Source organism: Falco cherrug, chromosome 12 (genome assembly GCF_023634085.1).
Source record: "Falco cherrug isolate bFalChe1 chromosome 12, bFalChe1.pri, whole genome shotgun sequence".
Taxonomy (NCBI): domain Eukaryota; kingdom Metazoa; phylum Chordata; class Aves; order Falconiformes; family Falconidae; genus Falco; species Falco cherrug.
This window is the reverse complement of record NC_073708.1, coordinates 7,282,315-7,301,155: the sequence shown is the minus strand read 5'-3', so window position 1 is coordinate 7,301,155 and position 18,841 is coordinate 7,282,315. Positions and strand designations below refer to the sequence as shown.

The 18,841-nt window shown below is 53.8% G+C and overlaps 1 protein-coding gene across 1 annotated transcript in view; it reads right to left on the bottom strand.

The window, feature by feature from the left end:
• Positions 1-18,841, bottom strand: part of CACNA1E (calcium voltage-gated channel subunit alpha1 E) — a 150,312-nt gene that overhangs the window by 111,621 nt on the left and 19,850 nt on the right. The window contains exon 2 of the mRNA XM_055724493.1: positions 4,546-4,990. Within this exon, the coding sequence (XP_055580468.1) occupies positions 4,546-4,964 (419 nt within the window). The 5' untranslated portion in view covers positions 4,965-4,990. The remainder of the gene's footprint in view (positions 1-4,545; positions 4,991-18,841) is intronic.

The following is an 18,841-nucleotide window of genomic DNA, read 5'->3' as shown; positions in this document are numbered from 1 at the left end:
GTCTCATTCAGCACCAAGGAAAAGAGAAAAAAAAAAAAAAAAAAAAATCAGCTTAATTTGTAATCTGGGATGCAGAGTAGTCTAGGAACCAGATAGAGACTGCCAAGTCATAAAGAGCCGCTGAGATCTGTTAACAACACCCGTGCATTTTCAGTTTCTTCCGTTCTCTTGCTTCTTCCAACAAAGCCACGGGAAGGCAGAGCTGCAGTAACATTACGGTCCAGCCCAAAAGGCTCCCGCAGTCTGCGTTGCAGGTATGGGTCTGAGCAGGCAGCAGAAAGCTCTCCTGTTCTGCCCCTCCATGGACCACAGGCTCCCAGATGGGCTACAGGGACCTCACTGCAGATCATACATGCAAGGGAGACCTAGCAAACTCCTAACAAAGCCATTAACTCCAAGATGCTGCAAGACAAGAGATCATTTTTAATGACCCTATTATCCTTCAGGAGCACGGTCCTGCACTGTGGGCAGAGCGCATCGCTTCCCGCAGCACACTGCAACCTGCCACCCACACCCAGGTACTCCAATGCTGAATTACAGCACCCCACCCTCCACACTATCCCCTCCAAACAGTACCAAGACCCAGTTACTTTCCCTCTGGTCTCCTCTGCTTCCACGCTCCCTGCCCAACATCTGGGAATCAGGCTTTTCCATACATCCTTGCTGTAGACATTCCAAAACATGGGCACAGCTTGCATTCCCCACATTGCACAAGCTAAGCTCAAGGAATATCCATGTACGTGTGATTTTTTTAAGCCATGCAAGGCAGGTGTGGGTCCTGTCTGCTGCAAACAGCTTGAGGCTTTTCTGGGACATTCCCTAGGTGGCTCTGCCTGTCCTTACTATCAGCTAAGGAAGCAGCTGCTTAGCCTGGAGAAGCTGCAGGAGGATCCCTGTTTGCCTATTTTGACAAGGAACCTGTCTTTTGAGCTCTCAGCCAGATGTAATCCAAACGATGCTGCCACACACAGAGCAAAGACACTGGTGATTCAACCACCACCGCTCCACGCAGCACCAGCACACCAAGCCGTGAAGCGCAGCAGGTATCTCTGTATACCTCCATCCCTGACCCCAACACGTGAACAGCGGGATGAAAGGGCAGGGCGTCAGGATGGGACTCTGGAAAATGGGGTTTAACATCTGCCTTGGGCTTAAGTTCCTTTGTCCAGAACAAGGAGGGCTGGGACATGTACCCTTCACCGTAAAGTTAAGCCTCCCATAGAGCCACTGTCCCACACATGCTTAGCAGATAATGTTTGCTCTCTGCCTCAGTTTCCTCATTAAAAAAGAGAGAGAAAAAAAAAGAAAACAAACAGCAAAAAGAGCATTCCCCCCCTCCTACTCTTATTCCTTCTTATTAAGGGGAAAGCACGTTTCACTTGTGGGTTTTTTTCACTGGCAAAATCCAGCAGAGGCTTGGCAAGGGTCAGACCTACTGGTGCTGACACTGGTAAGAAAAACCCTTTGCTTCCCTTCTCTCACTGCAACGCAGCACAAGAGCAGCTGCACGCAAACATCTGGCCACACACCAGGAATGCGGCATCTGCAAAGACGAGGCTGCTCCTGGGGAGCAGAGGTCTCTCATGCAGCAGAAGAGAGGCACACACAGCACTCACCCCCCGTGCCCACCCCACTGTGTGCCACCCAGGCAAACAGGAGACCGAGGGGACCACCAGCAGCTACCCAGTCACTCCCGGAGCCCTGACCAAGGCAGAGGATGCCCAGTAGCATCACACCAGAAACACATCTCAGAGTTCACTTGCACAAGACAGACAGTGCTCAGAGCACCACATTTAAGCAAAAACTCCCCAGAATCCTTACGACGGAGGTGCAGACCTCTCTGAGCCACCCCGATTTAACTCATCCAGTTTTGGCAACGTGGAAGGGGAAAAAAATTAGAGAAATAAAATAATAATAAATGAGTTCTTCTGGGGCTGCCCTGGCTCCACAGGCAAGCCGGCCATCCCCCCTGGGGTGTGCAGAAAAGCCATCTCTCAGGTTCCCCGTGTTTCATTTGCTTCCCACTGCCATGCCAGGGCCATGGGAAAATACCACCCCGGCTGCTCACCAGGAGAGAGAACCAGACCTCCCAGGTGAAAGCCCCTAGAGCGATTCAAAGCATGTGAGATGAGCCAACCCAAAAATTAAACCACAAGGAGATCGCATTATTACTAATAAAATTATAGATAAGGATATTAATTTGCTTCCCTCCCTTCCACGTGCTATCCATCTAGTCCCAGAGAACATCCACAGTACCGGGGATACCAGCTCTGCACACCAGCCTGGATTTTGGCAAAGTTTTTGGGGAAACATCCCTGGTTTGAGAGTCTGATGTTAAAGCGGGAGCCTCTGGCACACGGTTTTTGCAGGCTGGAGGGTGTCAGGGCACCTGGCCCTGGGGGAGGCACGGACCCAGCCCGGTGGGGCTCAGCCTGCCGTGCCGACCAGGACCTGCCAGAGATGGGCAGTGGGGCTCCCTGGTCCTCAGTGGGACACAAAGTCTGTGAAGCCCAAGGCAGCCATATAGTGCCAGAGCCTCGCATCCCCCCAGCACCAGGGGCTTCTGCAAAGCACCAGCATCTCCATCTCCTGCAGTGCAGAGCCCCGCAGGTAGGGCAGCCCGTCCCAAATCTCAGGGACGCCAGCCTTCGATGTGACTTCCCACGCACACCCACAAAACTGTTGCAAAATGAGCTGAAATGCCAACACAAGCACCCAGGAGCTGGGAAATGCAAAGATGAGACCCTACCAGGCCTAGGGAAACACCCGATGAAGCAGGCTGGGACAGCAGCAGCCGGCACAGCCATCTGTGTGCTCCTGCTGCATTAAAGACAGAAACATTAGGTTTTGTGTTGGAGTTACTGCTAGATGGAGCAGCTGAGGGCGGCAAAAGGGGCACATCCCACGCAGTACCTGCAGAAAGGGCTCCAGCTTCATCTCCCTGCCACAAAATAGAGCTGTAGTCCTCCAGGCAGTTAATTAGCGAGCAGCCGTTCTAGGAGCTCACTCCGCCAGCTGACAATTAACGAGGCCATCCCTCTGCTTCCTGCCCGGCCATGATTTATTCATCTGGCATCCCTGGTGGGTCGCGAAAGATAACAAGGCACCGAAGGCTTGCTCAAGCCCATATGTCAATTTATTTCCCTTGCACGGGGCTTTCTGAGTCACCGGCCAGGAGGTTCCCTGGGCACAAAGGAAGGAGCACGGAGCCGAAAGGGCCGTGGAGAGCCCACCTGGCTGATGGGCTGTCTTCCAAAAAAAGGCAGGAGCAGCCTCAGCCTTACCAACAAGCAGTTTTACCATGCAAAGCATCCCCAAGAAATCCTACCCGCTTCAAACAAAAGGAGCACTGGCCTGGATCTCACCAAAGCGACATGCCACATCTAATTAACACAGAGGCTCCCACCTCCTTCAGGTATATTATAATGGATTGATTATTCCCTAAATAAAGTGCCCAAGGCAGGGAGCTGCTCCCGACTGGGGATGCTGGAGCAGGACACGCTGCAGAAGCTCATCCCAGGCAATGTTGCCAAGTAGACGCAAGGGGGGAACCCTGTAATTTAAATGCAGTATTGCAGCGTGGCTGCAGCCGTGGTTGCGCAGTGAGGGGAAACAATCCAGGACTTGGAGCTGGGGTTTTCTCACAGAACTGAGGCAAGCCACAGTAAGAAGTTAATTAAAGGAAAATAGTAAACAAAAGGAGTGGGATTCTAGCTCTACTAAGCACTTCGTTTCTGTTTTCCCAAGTTCATTAGATTGCTCTAATTCAGGGGGGCTTGGCCACTTCTTAGGGTTAAATACAAAACCCCTCGCAGCAGGGCTCAAGCCACAGTAAAAGCAGAAGGCAATAAGCCCAAATGCATCCAAAAGCCCCACCACAACCTAGGGAAACTGCCCTGAGGACTACCAAGATGGAGAACTCCCAAGTTTTCTCAATGTCCCACTAACCACCCCACAATTTGGGGAGCTCCTTCATCCACAGAGGCCCCTTTGCACCACTCCCATCAGATGCCACCCTCCAGCTCGGAGCCCAGAGAGGCTTCGCCAACCACTTCACCTGACAAATATTTGCCTCCCATACCCAGCACGCCACTCTCTCTCTCCATCTCTCCCACGCACCCCACAAATCCACCCCACCAGAAAAATACCATGGTCCAGCCGGCTCAGAGCAGCCCAAGCCCTGCGGGATGTGCTGAGCCCTGGGGCAGGATGAGCTGTGCACAAGGTCCCAACTGCTAGAGGCAGGACCACTCATCCCATCAGTTTCAAGAGCACAGGGAGAAGAAAGGACCCAGGAAGAGGTTTGGCAGGACGGGAAGGGAGAAAAAATAAATTTGTTCCCTGTGTTTCAGGTTGTTCTCTGCCTTTCAAAGTCTGCCCTGGAAAACAAAGGCAATAGGGAAAAGCAACCCAGCTCAAACACAGGTGGTGCTGGCTGCTCCACAGGGGTGATGCCGACATGACCCTCCCCAGCCCCGCGGAGGACGATGAACACTCCCACTCCCCCCGGCTGCCCACCTGGGCTGGGGGCTCTCCGGTACTTACTCCCACTCCTTCCTCCGCGCCTGCGGCGTGCTCTGCATCTTGTGCGCCTCATGTGCCTTGATAATGTCCCTCTGCTCGATCAGCCCGCCCCGCCGGCGCTTGATAACGTCCGGGCTCACAGGGACATACTGGCCGAGCCCCAGGTCCAAGGTGCTGCTGGTCTCCGTGCCGGCATCGGCATCCCGAGACCGGGACTCGTAGAGGGCATCGAAGCTGGCAGCGCGCGAGACCAGGGCCTCGGCCAGGCTCTCGGGCTCCAGCAGGTTGCAGGACTGGGTGGTCTGCATCAGCCCCAGCCGGTGCTTGCGCCAGGTCTCCTCCTCTGGCAGGGCCAGGACGTAACGGGGGGAGGCAGCGTCCAGCTCAGCCGCCCTGCCCGGCGCTGGGGCGCTGACAGAGTACGCGCCGAATCCCAGCATCTTTGGTGCTGTCGTAGCTCATCACTCTGGAGGGGCACAAGACAGAGAGAGAGGTTCAGGGCTTTGCTCTGTTCACCCTCCAGTTCCCTCCCTCCCTCCCATGCAAACTGGAAGGTTTGCCAGGCTAGACCCTCCCAAACCAGGCACAGGGCATGCAGCACTAGACCCCCACGGCTAGGGCAAGGGGCAGCACCTCCTGCCTTAGTGCTTCCCTTCTCCTTCCCAATCTGGGCACCCCTGCACCTCTTGAATTGCAGCTCCCAGCCCTGCACCCAGCCCTGCCCCAGGTCCCCGGAGCAGCACAGCTCGCCACAGCCAGACCACAGCACGATGAGCCCCCCCACTGTCTCACGGACAGGAGAAGAGGAGACCTGGGGGAAACCACCCCCACGCTGCTTTTGTTTGGGTTTCCTCTATTGTTTGGGTTTTTTCCACTTTTTTGTTGAGGTTTGGTTTTTTGCTTTTACAGAGGGTTGGGAGGAATAAGATGGGCTGGCATAGCACAGCTCAGCTGGAAACACAACCTCCAACCCTCAGCACAGCTCTCCCCCACCCAGCCCAGCAGGCAGCCGTGCATTCACCAAAAAACCAAAAAGCCAGCCGGTGCATTCACCAAAAAACCAAAAAGCCAGCCGGTGCCCGCACTCAGCGGCCCGCACAGGCAGGGCCATGCAAGCAGCATGCGTGCCGGCAGATGGTGCAGCACCTTCACAGGCTGCCTCCCAGGTGGGCACAGCGCTGGAGCATCCATGTCCCCCCCTCCGGCTGGCAGGAGGATGGCCAGGCAGCCTGGCAAAGACAGGTAGCAGCTTAAGAGGCTGGATGCGGGAATATCAGCAATATTAGACTCGGGAGCTGCACATCAGAGTGAAAGGTGCAGGAGCGCTGCCAGAAACACCGCACCGAGCATCGCTCCTTGGCTAATAGATGATGCTCTACAGACAGGAGATGCTTGTGTCTGAGAGTACATCCAAAGCCTTGTCAGAGTGAAACGCTTTATTTGCATGCTCTATTCAGCACATTATCGCTGCAGGAAGAGCTTTGCCCCAGCAGTCCCCGAAATCCCCCTCCCAGCACTTGCCCATGGATAGAGGTGAAAGAAGGGATGAGAGGAAAGTGCAAGGCAGCACACGCTTCACACCAGGGATGTCACTCCCTTCCCAACTACATCCCTGACACAGAGGGGAAACAACCCAACACAGGGCAATAAGGCAGCAAAAATACCATCAGTCATCTTAACCCCTTCCCAGAGCATTGTTTGGAGACACCTGAACTCCTCCTCCAAAGCAAAGAGGGGGTCAAGAACAGCGGTTAGGAGAAAGGCAGGGAAATCACCACACCAGGAACAAAAATACATTAAATATTAAAAAAAAATCCAGAGTAACTGAGGGGACAAAACAGAGCACGGCCCCATGCCAGCCGAAATAAGCCTGATGTCCCCAGGGTGCACGGCACAGCCGGGGAAGCATCCCATCCCCTTTGGGTCTGTGGTGCTGCACTGCACATAAGTGTCTGCAGTTACCCCCAGAGCTAAACTTGCCCAGCCCAAGGGATGCTCACCCCTTGGCAAGCTCTCCAGAAAGAAAGAGGCAACTGCCAGTAAGAGCCTCAATAAATTAATTAGCACATCGATAAGAAGAGTTTGGCTGCTCCCACTGAAAGCTATAAACAGATTCCTCACTTCACTACTTTGCTTACCCATGCAACTTTTAAGGGCATTAATTACTCGTTTTTACAAATCAGTTCTGGGTACCTTTATAATATCTCATTTTCCAACCTCTGCCTTTCCTTTTCATATTGTTTTGCTCATCTTCAACCCTCCCCTGCTAAAGTTTAACTCCTCGTTCAGCAGCACCAGGTTTCCTTTGGGGTTTGGGGGCTTTATTTTTGTTTTGTATTTTGTCTTTTTTGTGGGTGGTGGGGTTTTTTTGTTTTCAAACAACCATTCTGGAGCTCTGTTTCTTCCCAAAGCATTTCCTTGGGAAGGACAGGAGGCTTTCTTGCACACCAAGGACAAGCACTCCAGGTTTCAGCCATGGCGTGGCTGTGCAGAGCACCAAGAACAATTAGCTAAGAGAAAATGAGGACACATCCCAAAGGTAGGTCCAGAATCCGCACGGACACCGGCTCTCCTGATGCCTACCAATGCATCTCCCACCAGGCTTGCTCCAGGGACACCAGTGACTCCCAGAGGCTTGGAGGCAAATGAAAAAGCTCAAGCAGAGCCTTCAAATGAAACATCAAGAAAGTTTGACGAAATAAATAGAAATAATTAGCTCTGCCTCCGCCTAAGCAAACAAGGCTCACGCTGCCAGCAGAACAAGCCACGTTCCCTCCGGAGAAGTGACAAGGAGAGAAGGGAAGATGCCAGAACATTTTGTTAAGGCAAGCTGATGAGGCTATGCGTTAACGAGGGTGCTTGCGGGATGCCACACGCCACGTATGAAACATCTGACATCAAGGTATCTGCCTGTCTTCTAGCCTTTGGTCTCCCCTTTACACCGAAAACAAACCCACTTTATTTTTAGACAAAATCTGAATTAGTGGGAAAAACTCCCACTAATTGTGAAGCTAGATGTGAAAAACGACATTTGTTCACGTAATTCAGCTTCTGCTGTTTAAACGCCAGCCCTGCCTCCCACAAAAGGGAAACTTGTGGCAAGCCAACACGTGGCTGGTTTGGAAAACACAGAGTTATTTTCTGATCCCATCGGTGGAAACCCACAGCTTGGTATGTGCTGGGAATGGGCTGTGGCCGGAGCCAGGACCATAGACCCAGCTAACAGCCCTACCTCCCCACCACGTTTGCTTAATAACATATAACTTGGGTGAGTATTGGAGCCCTGAACCTTTCCAGCTGCAAATCAGCCTTTGCGCGGCAACAAACCTAGGTTGCTGCACAGCTCCTGGTTAACAGCTGGGAAGAAATGGCTTTACAGCTCCATCAGTGAAAACGAATAATTTAAAAAAACGAAAGAAAACAGCATACGCCCCTGTCCAACCCCCTTCCCATGGTACTGCACGTGGTTTCCCACAGGTGACTCCAGCTGATGCTTGTTCTCGGTATCCGTGGTTGCGTGACCAGGATGCGGTAAGAGCATAGCGCAGACCCGCAGAGGGCTCCGGCAGCCCCCACTGCCCCCTGCTCACCCGACCACTGCAGGAGCTGGGGACATTACTGCACAGCAACACTACGCTTGTCTGTATTTGATACAGGAGAACCAAGGAACAGCTGCCGTTGTGGCAAATGGCAGGCTTTCAATACCAGAAAACAAAGTTTCTAGAGGTTTTTACCTCCCAAATTTTGGTCTAAAAGTAGTAGAGTCAGGAAATTTACTGTTTGCTCCTGCAGCAGAGAAGTCATCTAGATAAAACCATGGCGACAGGGTGCTGAGAGCAGCCAAACTGAACTACAGAGTGGATATTCAGCTGCAAAAGCACTGGCACTTGTGCTCTCGCCTGCACAGTGGCTGGGAGCAGCGCGATGCTCCCAGCACAGCCCAGGGCACATCTGAGGACACAAACCACCCAGCTGTGCCGATGCGCAGCTGGAGCTCACCTCGTCTAACAGGGATCTCATTAGAGAGATCGCACCCAGCAGCCATTCATCGCCTCCCGCATCGGGATTGCCGAGGCCAAACAGGGACAGCACAGTGAGCATCTCTTGCCCCTTGGCCTGTCCATCAATGTGGGCTGAAACAGGACACACCCCAGGGCAGCACCCCACCCCACACCCCACCGAGAAGAGCCTTTGCAAGACCTCTGCGCCACAGAACAAGTGATGGAAAGAGGGACGTGCATGGGTCCTTTGCAGCGTCCTCAAGAGACGGCCTCCCACTGCCAAACAACTCAGCCTCCTTACCTCAACCCAAACCACATGCCACAGCCGCTGCAACCCTGGGCTCACACCATACTTCGTTTTTTCCTTCTAGCAGCCGATTACCTGATAAAGAGCTGCAGCAAGCAGCAGGTTCCCAGCAGCACCGCTGACCTCCGAAGAGGAGACTCCTTTTAGGGGGTTTCTCCTGTATGTGTTTGTGTGACGATGGCAGCAATCTTTAGCCAAGTAACTATGTATTACCATAATAGCTACACTCAGCACTTAAGGCACTGGGTGAGGCCTTTGCTTCTGTTACCTCAATAACCTTCTACCAGCCCTCCCAGAGTTAAAGCAGAAAGGTTTAATGCTGCACTGGCCTGTGGGGCTGACCTTCCCCAGGCAGCACAAGGGTCCAGCACCACAGCACTGAGCTCCAGCACTGCCCTGGGTGAGGAGGGGGGCACAGACCCCTTGCTGGAGAGGACACAAGGCCTCAGCCCAGGACGGACAGAACCTGCCTGTGTTGTATGCAACAAGCACCAAAGCCACCAGAGTCTTCCAACCATGGTCCAGCACCCCAGCAACCTTCCCCGGGGATTTGGGGGGCGATTTTGACAGAAGCATCAGAGCAAGAAGCTGCTCCGATGCTGCTGCTTCCCCTTGTGAGCAAGCATCCCTCCCCTCTCCCGCATGAGCAAGGGGAAAGCACGACAAGAACAAGAGCAAACCCCCTTTGGATGCTGCCCCAAGCATCTTGGGGACACCCTGAGCCAGGCAGGGTTTCTCAGCTTCACCAGCCCGCAGAGGATGTCTCTTCCCTGAGCTTGGCTGGCCTCCCTGGGAACACACCTTGCTCCATCCTTCCTGGGGCATAGGGATGCTCCAAATCCATCCCCCTGCTGCCCCTTCTGTCTGGCTCCCTAACCTGCCTCTCTCAGGCCACGGAGGTCACTCAGGTTTTGGGACTATCAAATGCCATCCCACTCTCTCTGGTGAGCCACGCTTACCCCCCAGCTGCTAATTATTAGTCCCTCCTTGAGGGGAAAAGGAGAGCTTATGCAGTGCAGCTAAGCAAAGTACTAAACCTCAGAGCGCTAGGAAGAAATTCAGCGTGGGGCCCCTCCAAACAGAGACAGATGGGCTGCAAGAGCGACTGATTCATCCTCATGGCCTTCTCCTCTCCCACCACATACACTTCCCCTCGCAGCGGCACGGATGCCATGGTGGGCGAGCCCCGCTCGGGATGGTTCCAGACCTCCCCGGTCCTCTGGCTCCCCCATCTTGCACTGAATGTGGCAGCTGGGTCTGCGTGGCACAGTGGCTGTGGGAGCCAGCTGGCAAGGGTGAGCTATTCTTAGTCGAGTCATTTGTTACCGGGGAAAAGTTTGTTGGATTAAACACCCCTCCTGTAGTCCTTGCCGCCAGCAGGTTTGCAGCAGATCTGCTGGGAAGAGCTGCTCCCAGCATCCCCAGTAGGCACCTGGTACCCAGCAAGAGCCAGTGCTGCATCCCATGCTGGGAGCTTTGTATGACACCGGTAACAGAGAGACTTAAGCAAGGTGGGAAAAAGAAAAGAAGAAAGGAGACATTTACAGGCACCCACTGCTCACACAGACCTATTCCTATGCTCAGCAAAAAGTGGAAGTGAAAGAGTCAGGTCAAACATCCCAGTACAGGAGAGCCAGGGGAAGGCAGCATCGCACACACCAGTGTGTTTGGAGCAGAGGGAGGTGGTGCAATCAAAGAAGGGCCACTTGGCTCATTTCCCAAGAAGCATTCATTTCTCATCACCCATTCACATATAATAAATTATTCTGGGGGCCTTCACAGTGCCAAGATACCACAAAGACCCCTGGAATAACTGCAGAGATCAGACGGAGGAAAAAGCAGAGCTCCAAACACCCAGGGGCTGCTTCAGGATGGGAGATGCTCTGGCACCAGACAAACTTCTGTCTGGGAAACTGTTTTTGTTCTGCCATGCCAGGGTTTTCACAGCTGGCATGATGCACAAGCAGCAGAGTCCACTCCCTGGGGCTGAGCACCACTTCTGCTTCCCAGGAACAGCCGTGCTGTGCCTGGATGGGGCCAGGCTGCCGCTCAGACTCTGTCCCAGCCTGGAGGGATCTCAAAGGCCCGGGAGCCCATGGGGGGTGCGCGGGCTCTGCCTGTGCCAGCAGCGGGGTTGCACAGCCCCAGGTATGGGAGCCCTCCCACAGAGCACCGCTCCCAGGGGAATCAGCTTTAAGAATATCAAAACATGAAATTATCTCATCTCTCCTTTAAGAGCAACTGTTAAACAACCCCACTATTATTTATATAAATGTACGTCAAGGAAATCAGCCCTCCATCTCTGGCACAGAGAGGCGGGAGAGCCAAAGACTGCAAGGGGACTGGGACCCCCAGCCCCAGGCTGGCTGCAGGCAGTGAGCCCCAACCCTGAGGATGCTCTCAGGGCACGGCCAGGGGCAGGCATGATGCTGCTGGGGCAGCAGTGAGAGACAGGGCTCTGGCTGGCCTGACCCTGAACAGGGGGGTTCAGTGACAGGGTAGCATCAGGCATGGACAGAAAGGTGTCCCAGTGCTCAGGAATGCCCATCCTGACAAACAACCAGATGCTCAAATTTCTCCCAGCACCACCTTTGAGACAGTCTCATCTCTTCACCTCTTCCTGCACCCCTCGGTGCCAGACAGGCAGATGCGTCTGCATCTCAACGCAAGGTACCCTCATCACACACCCATCGCACCTGCAACCTGCCACCCCCAGTACCAGCCCCACACCAGTGCCAGCCCCCACCGGCACCCCAGCTCCCCCAGGAGAGCAGAGAAAATGCGCACGGGCAGACCTGAGAGCATGCACGCCATCGGCCACGGGCAGGGATGGGGAGCACAAGACGATACCCAGCACAGCTCAGCGTTTCCCTTCCTTGTACAAGCTCTTCTCCCCAGCAGGGCCAAAGACGAAGTATCGCTCCAGCAGGCAAGTGCTGGACTTGGGCTCACCTAGCACACAACCACTGCTCTGCAAACAGCACGGCACCACGCCTGGCAATAGAAAAAAAATCAGGGATGGGAAAGCAAGCCGTGAGCTGTGCAACAGCAGCATCTAGAAACCAGCAGTGCTTGGAGCTATACATACACGCAGCCGGAGAGCACGCCTCAAAGAGTTTGCTTTCCAAAGAAGGGCAGAGAGAGGACTTCTTAAGATAATTTCCAGCTGTAATCACCGGGCCACCCTCCAGGAATATAACTAACTAGAATGCCACAATCATCCTGGGCTGCCTGTCACTCCCGCAACACAGAGCGGACAGCCAACGCCAGCGTAAAGTGCACGTATGGTACAGTCCCCCTTCGCCCAGCTGCGGGCACGGGGAGAGCAGTGCCTCCACGTCCCAGCCCCCCATTCCTTGGATATTTGGCAAGCCAAGAGCCAGTGCATGCAGGTAGTCATGGGCAGAGCCCCATCATCCCTGAGGACAGCCTGGATTTATGCTTTAATTAGCATGCAGCAGCAGAACTGGCTCTGTATGTCACACCTCCGCTGCTCCTGCACCCAGGGATGTGGGAAGCAGCGCTGCCAAGCCTGGTAACTCAGCCTGAGCTAGCTCATTTGAAAGAGGACAAGTGACAAGGGTTCAGCATAAGTCCCCATCGCTCTCAGCCCAAAAGCAGCTGCAAGAATTGCCAAGGTAGAGAGAGGAGCTGCCAGCATGAGCCAGGGTGTGTTAGAAGTTGCTGCACAACAGAGAAAGAAAATGCTTTAAAAAAATTAATATTTTTTTTTCTGTTCTGGGAAACACTGCTGGCAGAAGACAGCCCAGCCCTTGCTCCTTGCTCCAGAGCACCTGAAATGAGGCAGCACACAGGCAAGGGTCGAGAACAGGGCATTGCTTTTGATATAGGAGATCAGAAACCCAGGTCAGCTTGAAACCATGGACGCAACGAGGATGTGATGTAAATAGAGAAGGATGGGGGTCATGAAGGATCCAGGCTTCCTGAGCTCTGCCCTGGGAAAAGTTTGTTCCCCCGTGCCGAGGCAGGCGGAACATGCATAGTCCCAAAACAGACCGTGAGACCCGGGACCTGCTTGGTCTGGGCTCCCCAGAGGGTGGTCGTGGGTCTGAATGGCACCCGATGCCCCCCCGGCACTGCCAGCACATGCCCTCATTCTGGCTTCGCTACAGCTTACCGCTTCTCCAAAAGTGTCTGCTTAGCCGGGAACTGCTGCTGGGATGGCACAGGAAGGACAATGCTCCGACTGCAGCCTTGCAGGAGGGACCCGATCGCTCTCCACAGCTGCCTGAAAGGAGCTTGTAGCGCGGTGGGGGTCGGTCTCTTCTCCCAGGCGAGAAGCAACAGGACAAGAAGAAACAGCCTCAAGTTATGCCAGGGGAGCTTTAGATGGGATATTAGGAAAAAATTCTTCACTGAAAGGGTGGTCAGGCACTGGAACAGGCTGCTCAGGGAGGTGGTGGAAGCACCACCCCTGGAAGCACTTAAAAAACACGTAGATGTGGTGCTCAGGAACATGGTGTAAAGGTGAGCTTGGCAGTCCCGAGTTAACAGTTGGACTCGATGATCTTAAAAGGTCATTTCCAACCTGAACGATTCTATGAGAGCATCCCATGGCCAGTCTCCTGGGTTCCCTCCTTGAATTTCACCCCCACCAGGCCTGGTGACAGCCCTTTCAGACTGCCCTTCTTCCCTCCAGCCAGGAAACTTTCCAAAAATAACAACATTCTTGTTTCAGCTGGCAAAGCCAGGGAGAAAAACTTCTTCTTTCCAACGGTGCCTTTGCCGAGGTGACTCACAAACCACAATGTGTGTCATTACTTAATAGACCCGCAAAGGCAATTATACGATCATGCAAACATCAGATTCCTGGCACAAGGAGTCACAGCACCCCTGAGAGGTTAAAACAAAGGGATGCTTTAAAGGTGAGCGACGGCAGGCTTTATTCTTCTTTGACTTTTGCTCTCATTATGTACAAAGACTCCTGAAAAGGTCTTATCATTTGGTGGGGGAAGGCACTCTCTTGCACAAATTGCACGGTGAGGAATGGAAGGGGATGGAGAATAAATCTGTCCTGCCATGCTGAAGCCTTGGGGGGAATGTGCTATGCATCCTCCACTGCCAGGTCCTCACCAGCAGCTCCAGCTGCAGGCATGAAGACAGGGCAGAGCCCCAAATCACTGGATAAACAGAGCCAGACATTCCTGATCCAACCTCAAAGGAGGAAAGGCAGCTTTTCCTTTTGCTCCTTCACCCAGGTCTCTCATAACCTCTCCCTTTTCACCTCACACACTGTAGAGAACAGAGGGGGTTTGCATTCGACCTTACCCTGCCTTGAGCTGGGTTGGGATAAACTGACAATAAAAACTTATTTCTTGCCTCTCAACGTAACAGATGGACAAATCGGGCCTCGAGGACCCTTTAGCCAGCAACCAGCTTCCCAGCTGGGTGGGCGAGCATGTCCCAGGACCCGCAGCGGCTGCTCAGGGGCAAAAGCCTGGCCCAGCCCCTGTCCTTCCTCATCCTCACTTGTCCCTGCCACCCTCAGCCACTCCAAGCTGCCACACACCCCCAGAGCCCATCCCCTGCGCCCAGTCTCTCCCCAGCCTCCTGCAGTGTGGGAGATGAAGGAAAACAAGTAAATGCTTACAGAGAGCTACAAAGAACATGTCAGCAACCCTGCTTTTTCCACCAGGACTAATAACCTGGCCCAGCAAGCACCCGGTCCTCACCTCCCACCCAAAGCACACACACCCGGGATGTCCCAGGGGAGGCCACCAAATCCCTCAGGAAAGCCTGGGTGCTTCCTTCTGGCTCCTAAATCAGCCCCGGTACCAGACCCTGCGGAGAGCCAGGGGTTAAGCCAGCCCAGGCGCTTCGCTGAGGCGCCAAGCGAAGGCAGGAGCTTCTGGAAACCATCTGGGCGAGAGGACAGGCGCAGAGCGTGGCATTTTGAGGTGCTGCTCTTTCAGAGACACCCAGCTGGACTCCAGCCACTATCAGTGGCCTCCTCTCCTTCCAGCGATGCGGCTTCGCTCCCAGCTGGTGCCAGCTCCCCCTCCAAAGCCCGGTAGCAACAGAGCTTATCACACGCTGCCTGCCTTGCTCCCTCAGTGCCGGCGGTTCCAGCACCTCCCTTTGTGACCAAGGCCACCACTTTATCGGGACCCCTCTCCAGCTCGACATGTTTCTTCTTTCAACAAGAGCTCATCCAGCTCTGTTTTCCCTTCTTTTATCACTTTACTACAATTGCTGACATCAAGCTGTTAATACCACGATTGCCTCTCCTCCTTCTCCTCTTTATATGTGACACTATTTCATCACTGCTGTTTCATCCCTCTGAAGCACGTTACTCAGAATAATTTATACCAAAGCAACCTTCCTGCCAGATAGCTGCTTTGTGGGACACAAGCGCGGTGTAAATAAGCTCAAAACAAGCATGAGACTAATTCACAGAGGGGAGGAGGGCAGGCACATCCAGGAATAACAGCCTAGCTGCAATTTCCAAGCTGTGTGCTGCCGATAGCCAGAGCCTGGGAAGATTCAGCAGGGAAAGAGCAACGTACATCCTATTCCTTATATTTATTAAGATGTGCACCAGCCCAGCATCCTCCACAGTCCTGGCTGAGCAGCCAGACCAGGCATGGAGCTAGAAGGAGCTTTGCTCTGACCCAAGCTGACTGCTTCACTTGTCAACCCCATCTCTCTACCGAAACGATGCCCAAGGGCTGAATTAGCTCATAACTCTATCACGAAATTGGCCCTTTTACAACAGCATGTGTGCTTGGAGCCTGGACTTTACCGTATTTGCAAACATCAGCAATCACGTTGCAACGGCACACGAACAACTGCTAATCAGTGCCCCCCCACCCACCCCCCATCCCTCTCTGTCTCCAGGAAGGCAGACGAGGCTCTTCCGCGGGTGGCACACAGCTCTTTTTACACTAGGAAACTGCCATCTGTAATTTTTAGGCATCTCGAGGATGGCTGAGGACCGGCAGTGCGAGACTGCCGGCGTATGTCACTCAGCTTGCAGCCGCCTGGGGGTTTCTCCTCTGGCACGGCTGTCCAGCACTGCCATGTAATTTGGCACTGCCTGCCTCTCACCACCACCCCCCATGCATGCTCATGCTGGACACCAGTGGAGACCATTTGCTTTTAGAGCCTCGGCAACTCGGAAACGGGCAATGCTATTTCTGGCAGCGTCACTCCCCCTCTCTCCTCTTGCCCACTCGCTCCTTCCTAAATAGTTTAACACCATTGATTTTCCCATGCCAGCCATCCACCGTCTGCTGGCAGGCTTCAGAGCACTGGCGAGACATTCGAGCAAGCTGGGGTGATCCAAGAAATCACCTGTCACGGTCCCCAGCCCCGCGCCTCCATCCCTCCCAGGAGGGTACCACGCTGACACATCCACCCTTCTCAGGCTGCAGCTGACACACAACTCCCATAAAACATTTTGGGTTTAAACCAGGTCATTTTCTTGGTTTAAACCTTGCTCTCGTGTTAGCTGCCAACAGGCCTGCTTGTGAGGGCTCCAGCCCTACTCCAGTGCCTGCTGATCTGTCTAGGGCGGTATTAAAACCCCACCACGCTACATGCCAGCACAGAAGCGCCATCCAGGAATGCAACATTTGTGCTTGCTTGGATTTTACATCCTTCCCTCTGACTGCAACAGGCCAGACAGCCCCTGCAAACACAGCCAGCAATTTGTTACAGCCCCCAGCTGTAAACAGAAGATGCTTAAAGCCTGAAAGCACTCAGATGAGATCCCCCATCTCAGGCTCCATGAGGGTCAGCGCTGCAGCCAGGACTGGGGCTCTCAAGCAAAACTGAGGCTTCCAGAACCAAAATTCTGGCCTCCCCCAGCTCTAAGAGCTGCTCACAGGCTCTGCCCCACAGCTACTCAGCAACGTCACCTTCTGCAAGTGATGCTCAGCTCATAACCTGCACTGGTGTCCAGGAAAAGAGATGAAGACAACTGGTCTGTCTTGGTCCTTTTCTTGCCTAAAGCCTTTGAGTGGAACAACTCTGGCATCCCAAAGGAATGAAGAAGGCTTTGTGTCCAGCCCTTTGCTGTTCCCTCCTCCCCTGTCCTTCCTGTCCTCGGACACAATCCCTCATTGAGAAAGCAGCAGCTGGACTCCAAGACGTAAACCTGCCTTGTCTCTCCTCCAAAAAGACCCTTGAGCCAAAGCGCTAAGCCAAACCTACTCCTACAGGTGGGCTACCCCCTTCGCAAGCCAAATACAGAGCAGAGCAGACACCCCACATATAAGCTGCCTCCAAAGTGCATCCCGCACACCCTCGGGACACCCTCCCCATCCATCACCAGCCTCGCACGCACAGACCACACCTCACGCTGTGCCAGATGAGCTGCTCACTGGGGATACGCACTGGCAGCCATCCCATCCCAGTACTCGCCCTTTTGTTCCTCTTGAGACACGCTGTGTCACCCAGCACAGGTCAGGCTGCCGGAGCACCCACCCACACCCTGCCCCGAGCTACCTACCCCCGGCTCATGCTTGTGGCTCATTTCCACCACACTCGTCCGCAGTTTGCACAGAAAACCTGGCCTCAGAAATTCAGCAGCAAAGCTTGTTAACACTGGCAAGCGCACAAAGAAATTGTCAAGCTGTCTGCAAAGAACTTCCCAAGCAGTCAGCATCCCCAGGGCGTTGGGGAGACAAGGCTGGCTGCAGATCGCAGGCACCCACCGAGCAGCTAGACAAAAGACCCAATGCAGCCTCAGCACCCTCTGGGGAAATTTCTCAGAGGTAAGTATAGCCCACAGTGGGTTTAGGTTCTTTCCAGGCACCTTGGATCTCCAGCCAAAGCACGGAATCACCCATAGCTTGGTGAAGGTCCAAGAGCGAGCCCCAGGGATTCATCCTGCTGCCAAGAGCTGGGGATCTCCCAGACCACCCCGGCAAATGGCCAGGATCCCAGCCAACATCTCTGGGTCAAGCTCCTTTCACCTACAGGCTTTCCCAGCCCATCTGAAAATCAAAGCCAGCAATTCAGATGAGGACCACAGCACTAAGCGCATGGCTGTGGTGCACTGCTTGGTCCAGATGTGGCCCAGCACAGCTAGAGCCATGGAAGCAGTGCTATGGGCATGCACCCCGCTGCACAGCCTAACCCCCCAGGGTAGGTTTTGACCAAGGATGCTACATACCAAGCCATGCATCCTCTACAGAGGCTCAGGTGCTCTCCGCAGCCCACAGGAGCTGTAACATGAGGCCAATACAGAGCATTTCTAAAAATCCCAGTCTGCTATGAGACATGGAGCACTATCTACATACAGCCTGCTTGAAACGGCTAACGGATCGCATTTATTCCAAGCTTGCAACTTCCATATGCCAGAGGAGGGGAAAAAAAAAAAAAAAAAGCCCAAAACCAGAGCAGCAATGATAAATTTCTAAAGCTGCTGTAGCAAGGAAAAAAAAAAAAACCATAGTGGAAGAAGCCTCATGCCATCTCCCAGAAACTCCCCGCGCTGCGAATGCCAAATTATTAAGTTAAAAGGAAGAAGGGTAAAAAAAAACCACAAAAAACAACACACCTTCTATAACAGATTGCTATTGTGTTTCCTTTCAAAAGGACAACACTAACCACAGTCTCCGGCTGCTGCTTTCATATCCAGCAACCACTTCAACAGCGTGTTACTTAAGAAGTAAAATCCACACCTTTGCCCTCAGGTCTGAAGCAAGGCACAGGAACACGGGCTGGCCCCATTCTCCTTGGGGACAGTGGCAAAGAGGGCAGCCACCAGGCTGTCACCTAAAGGCACTTAACCAGGGGTGGCAGGAGGGACAAGGGCTCACCCTAAACCCAAGAGGACCTGGCCTGATTTCATCCACCCTTGCTGCTGTGCTTCGCCCCGGGGACCATGGCACCCCCCGGGATGACGTGCAGTGATGCACAGGGCTCAGACCCGCTCCCGTGCTAAGCACCTGGTCACAGTGGCACGTGGCAGTGACCAAGGGCTTCAACCCACCAGCCGAACATGCATCGAGCTACTGATGCTCCTCAGCATGCCCAGGGC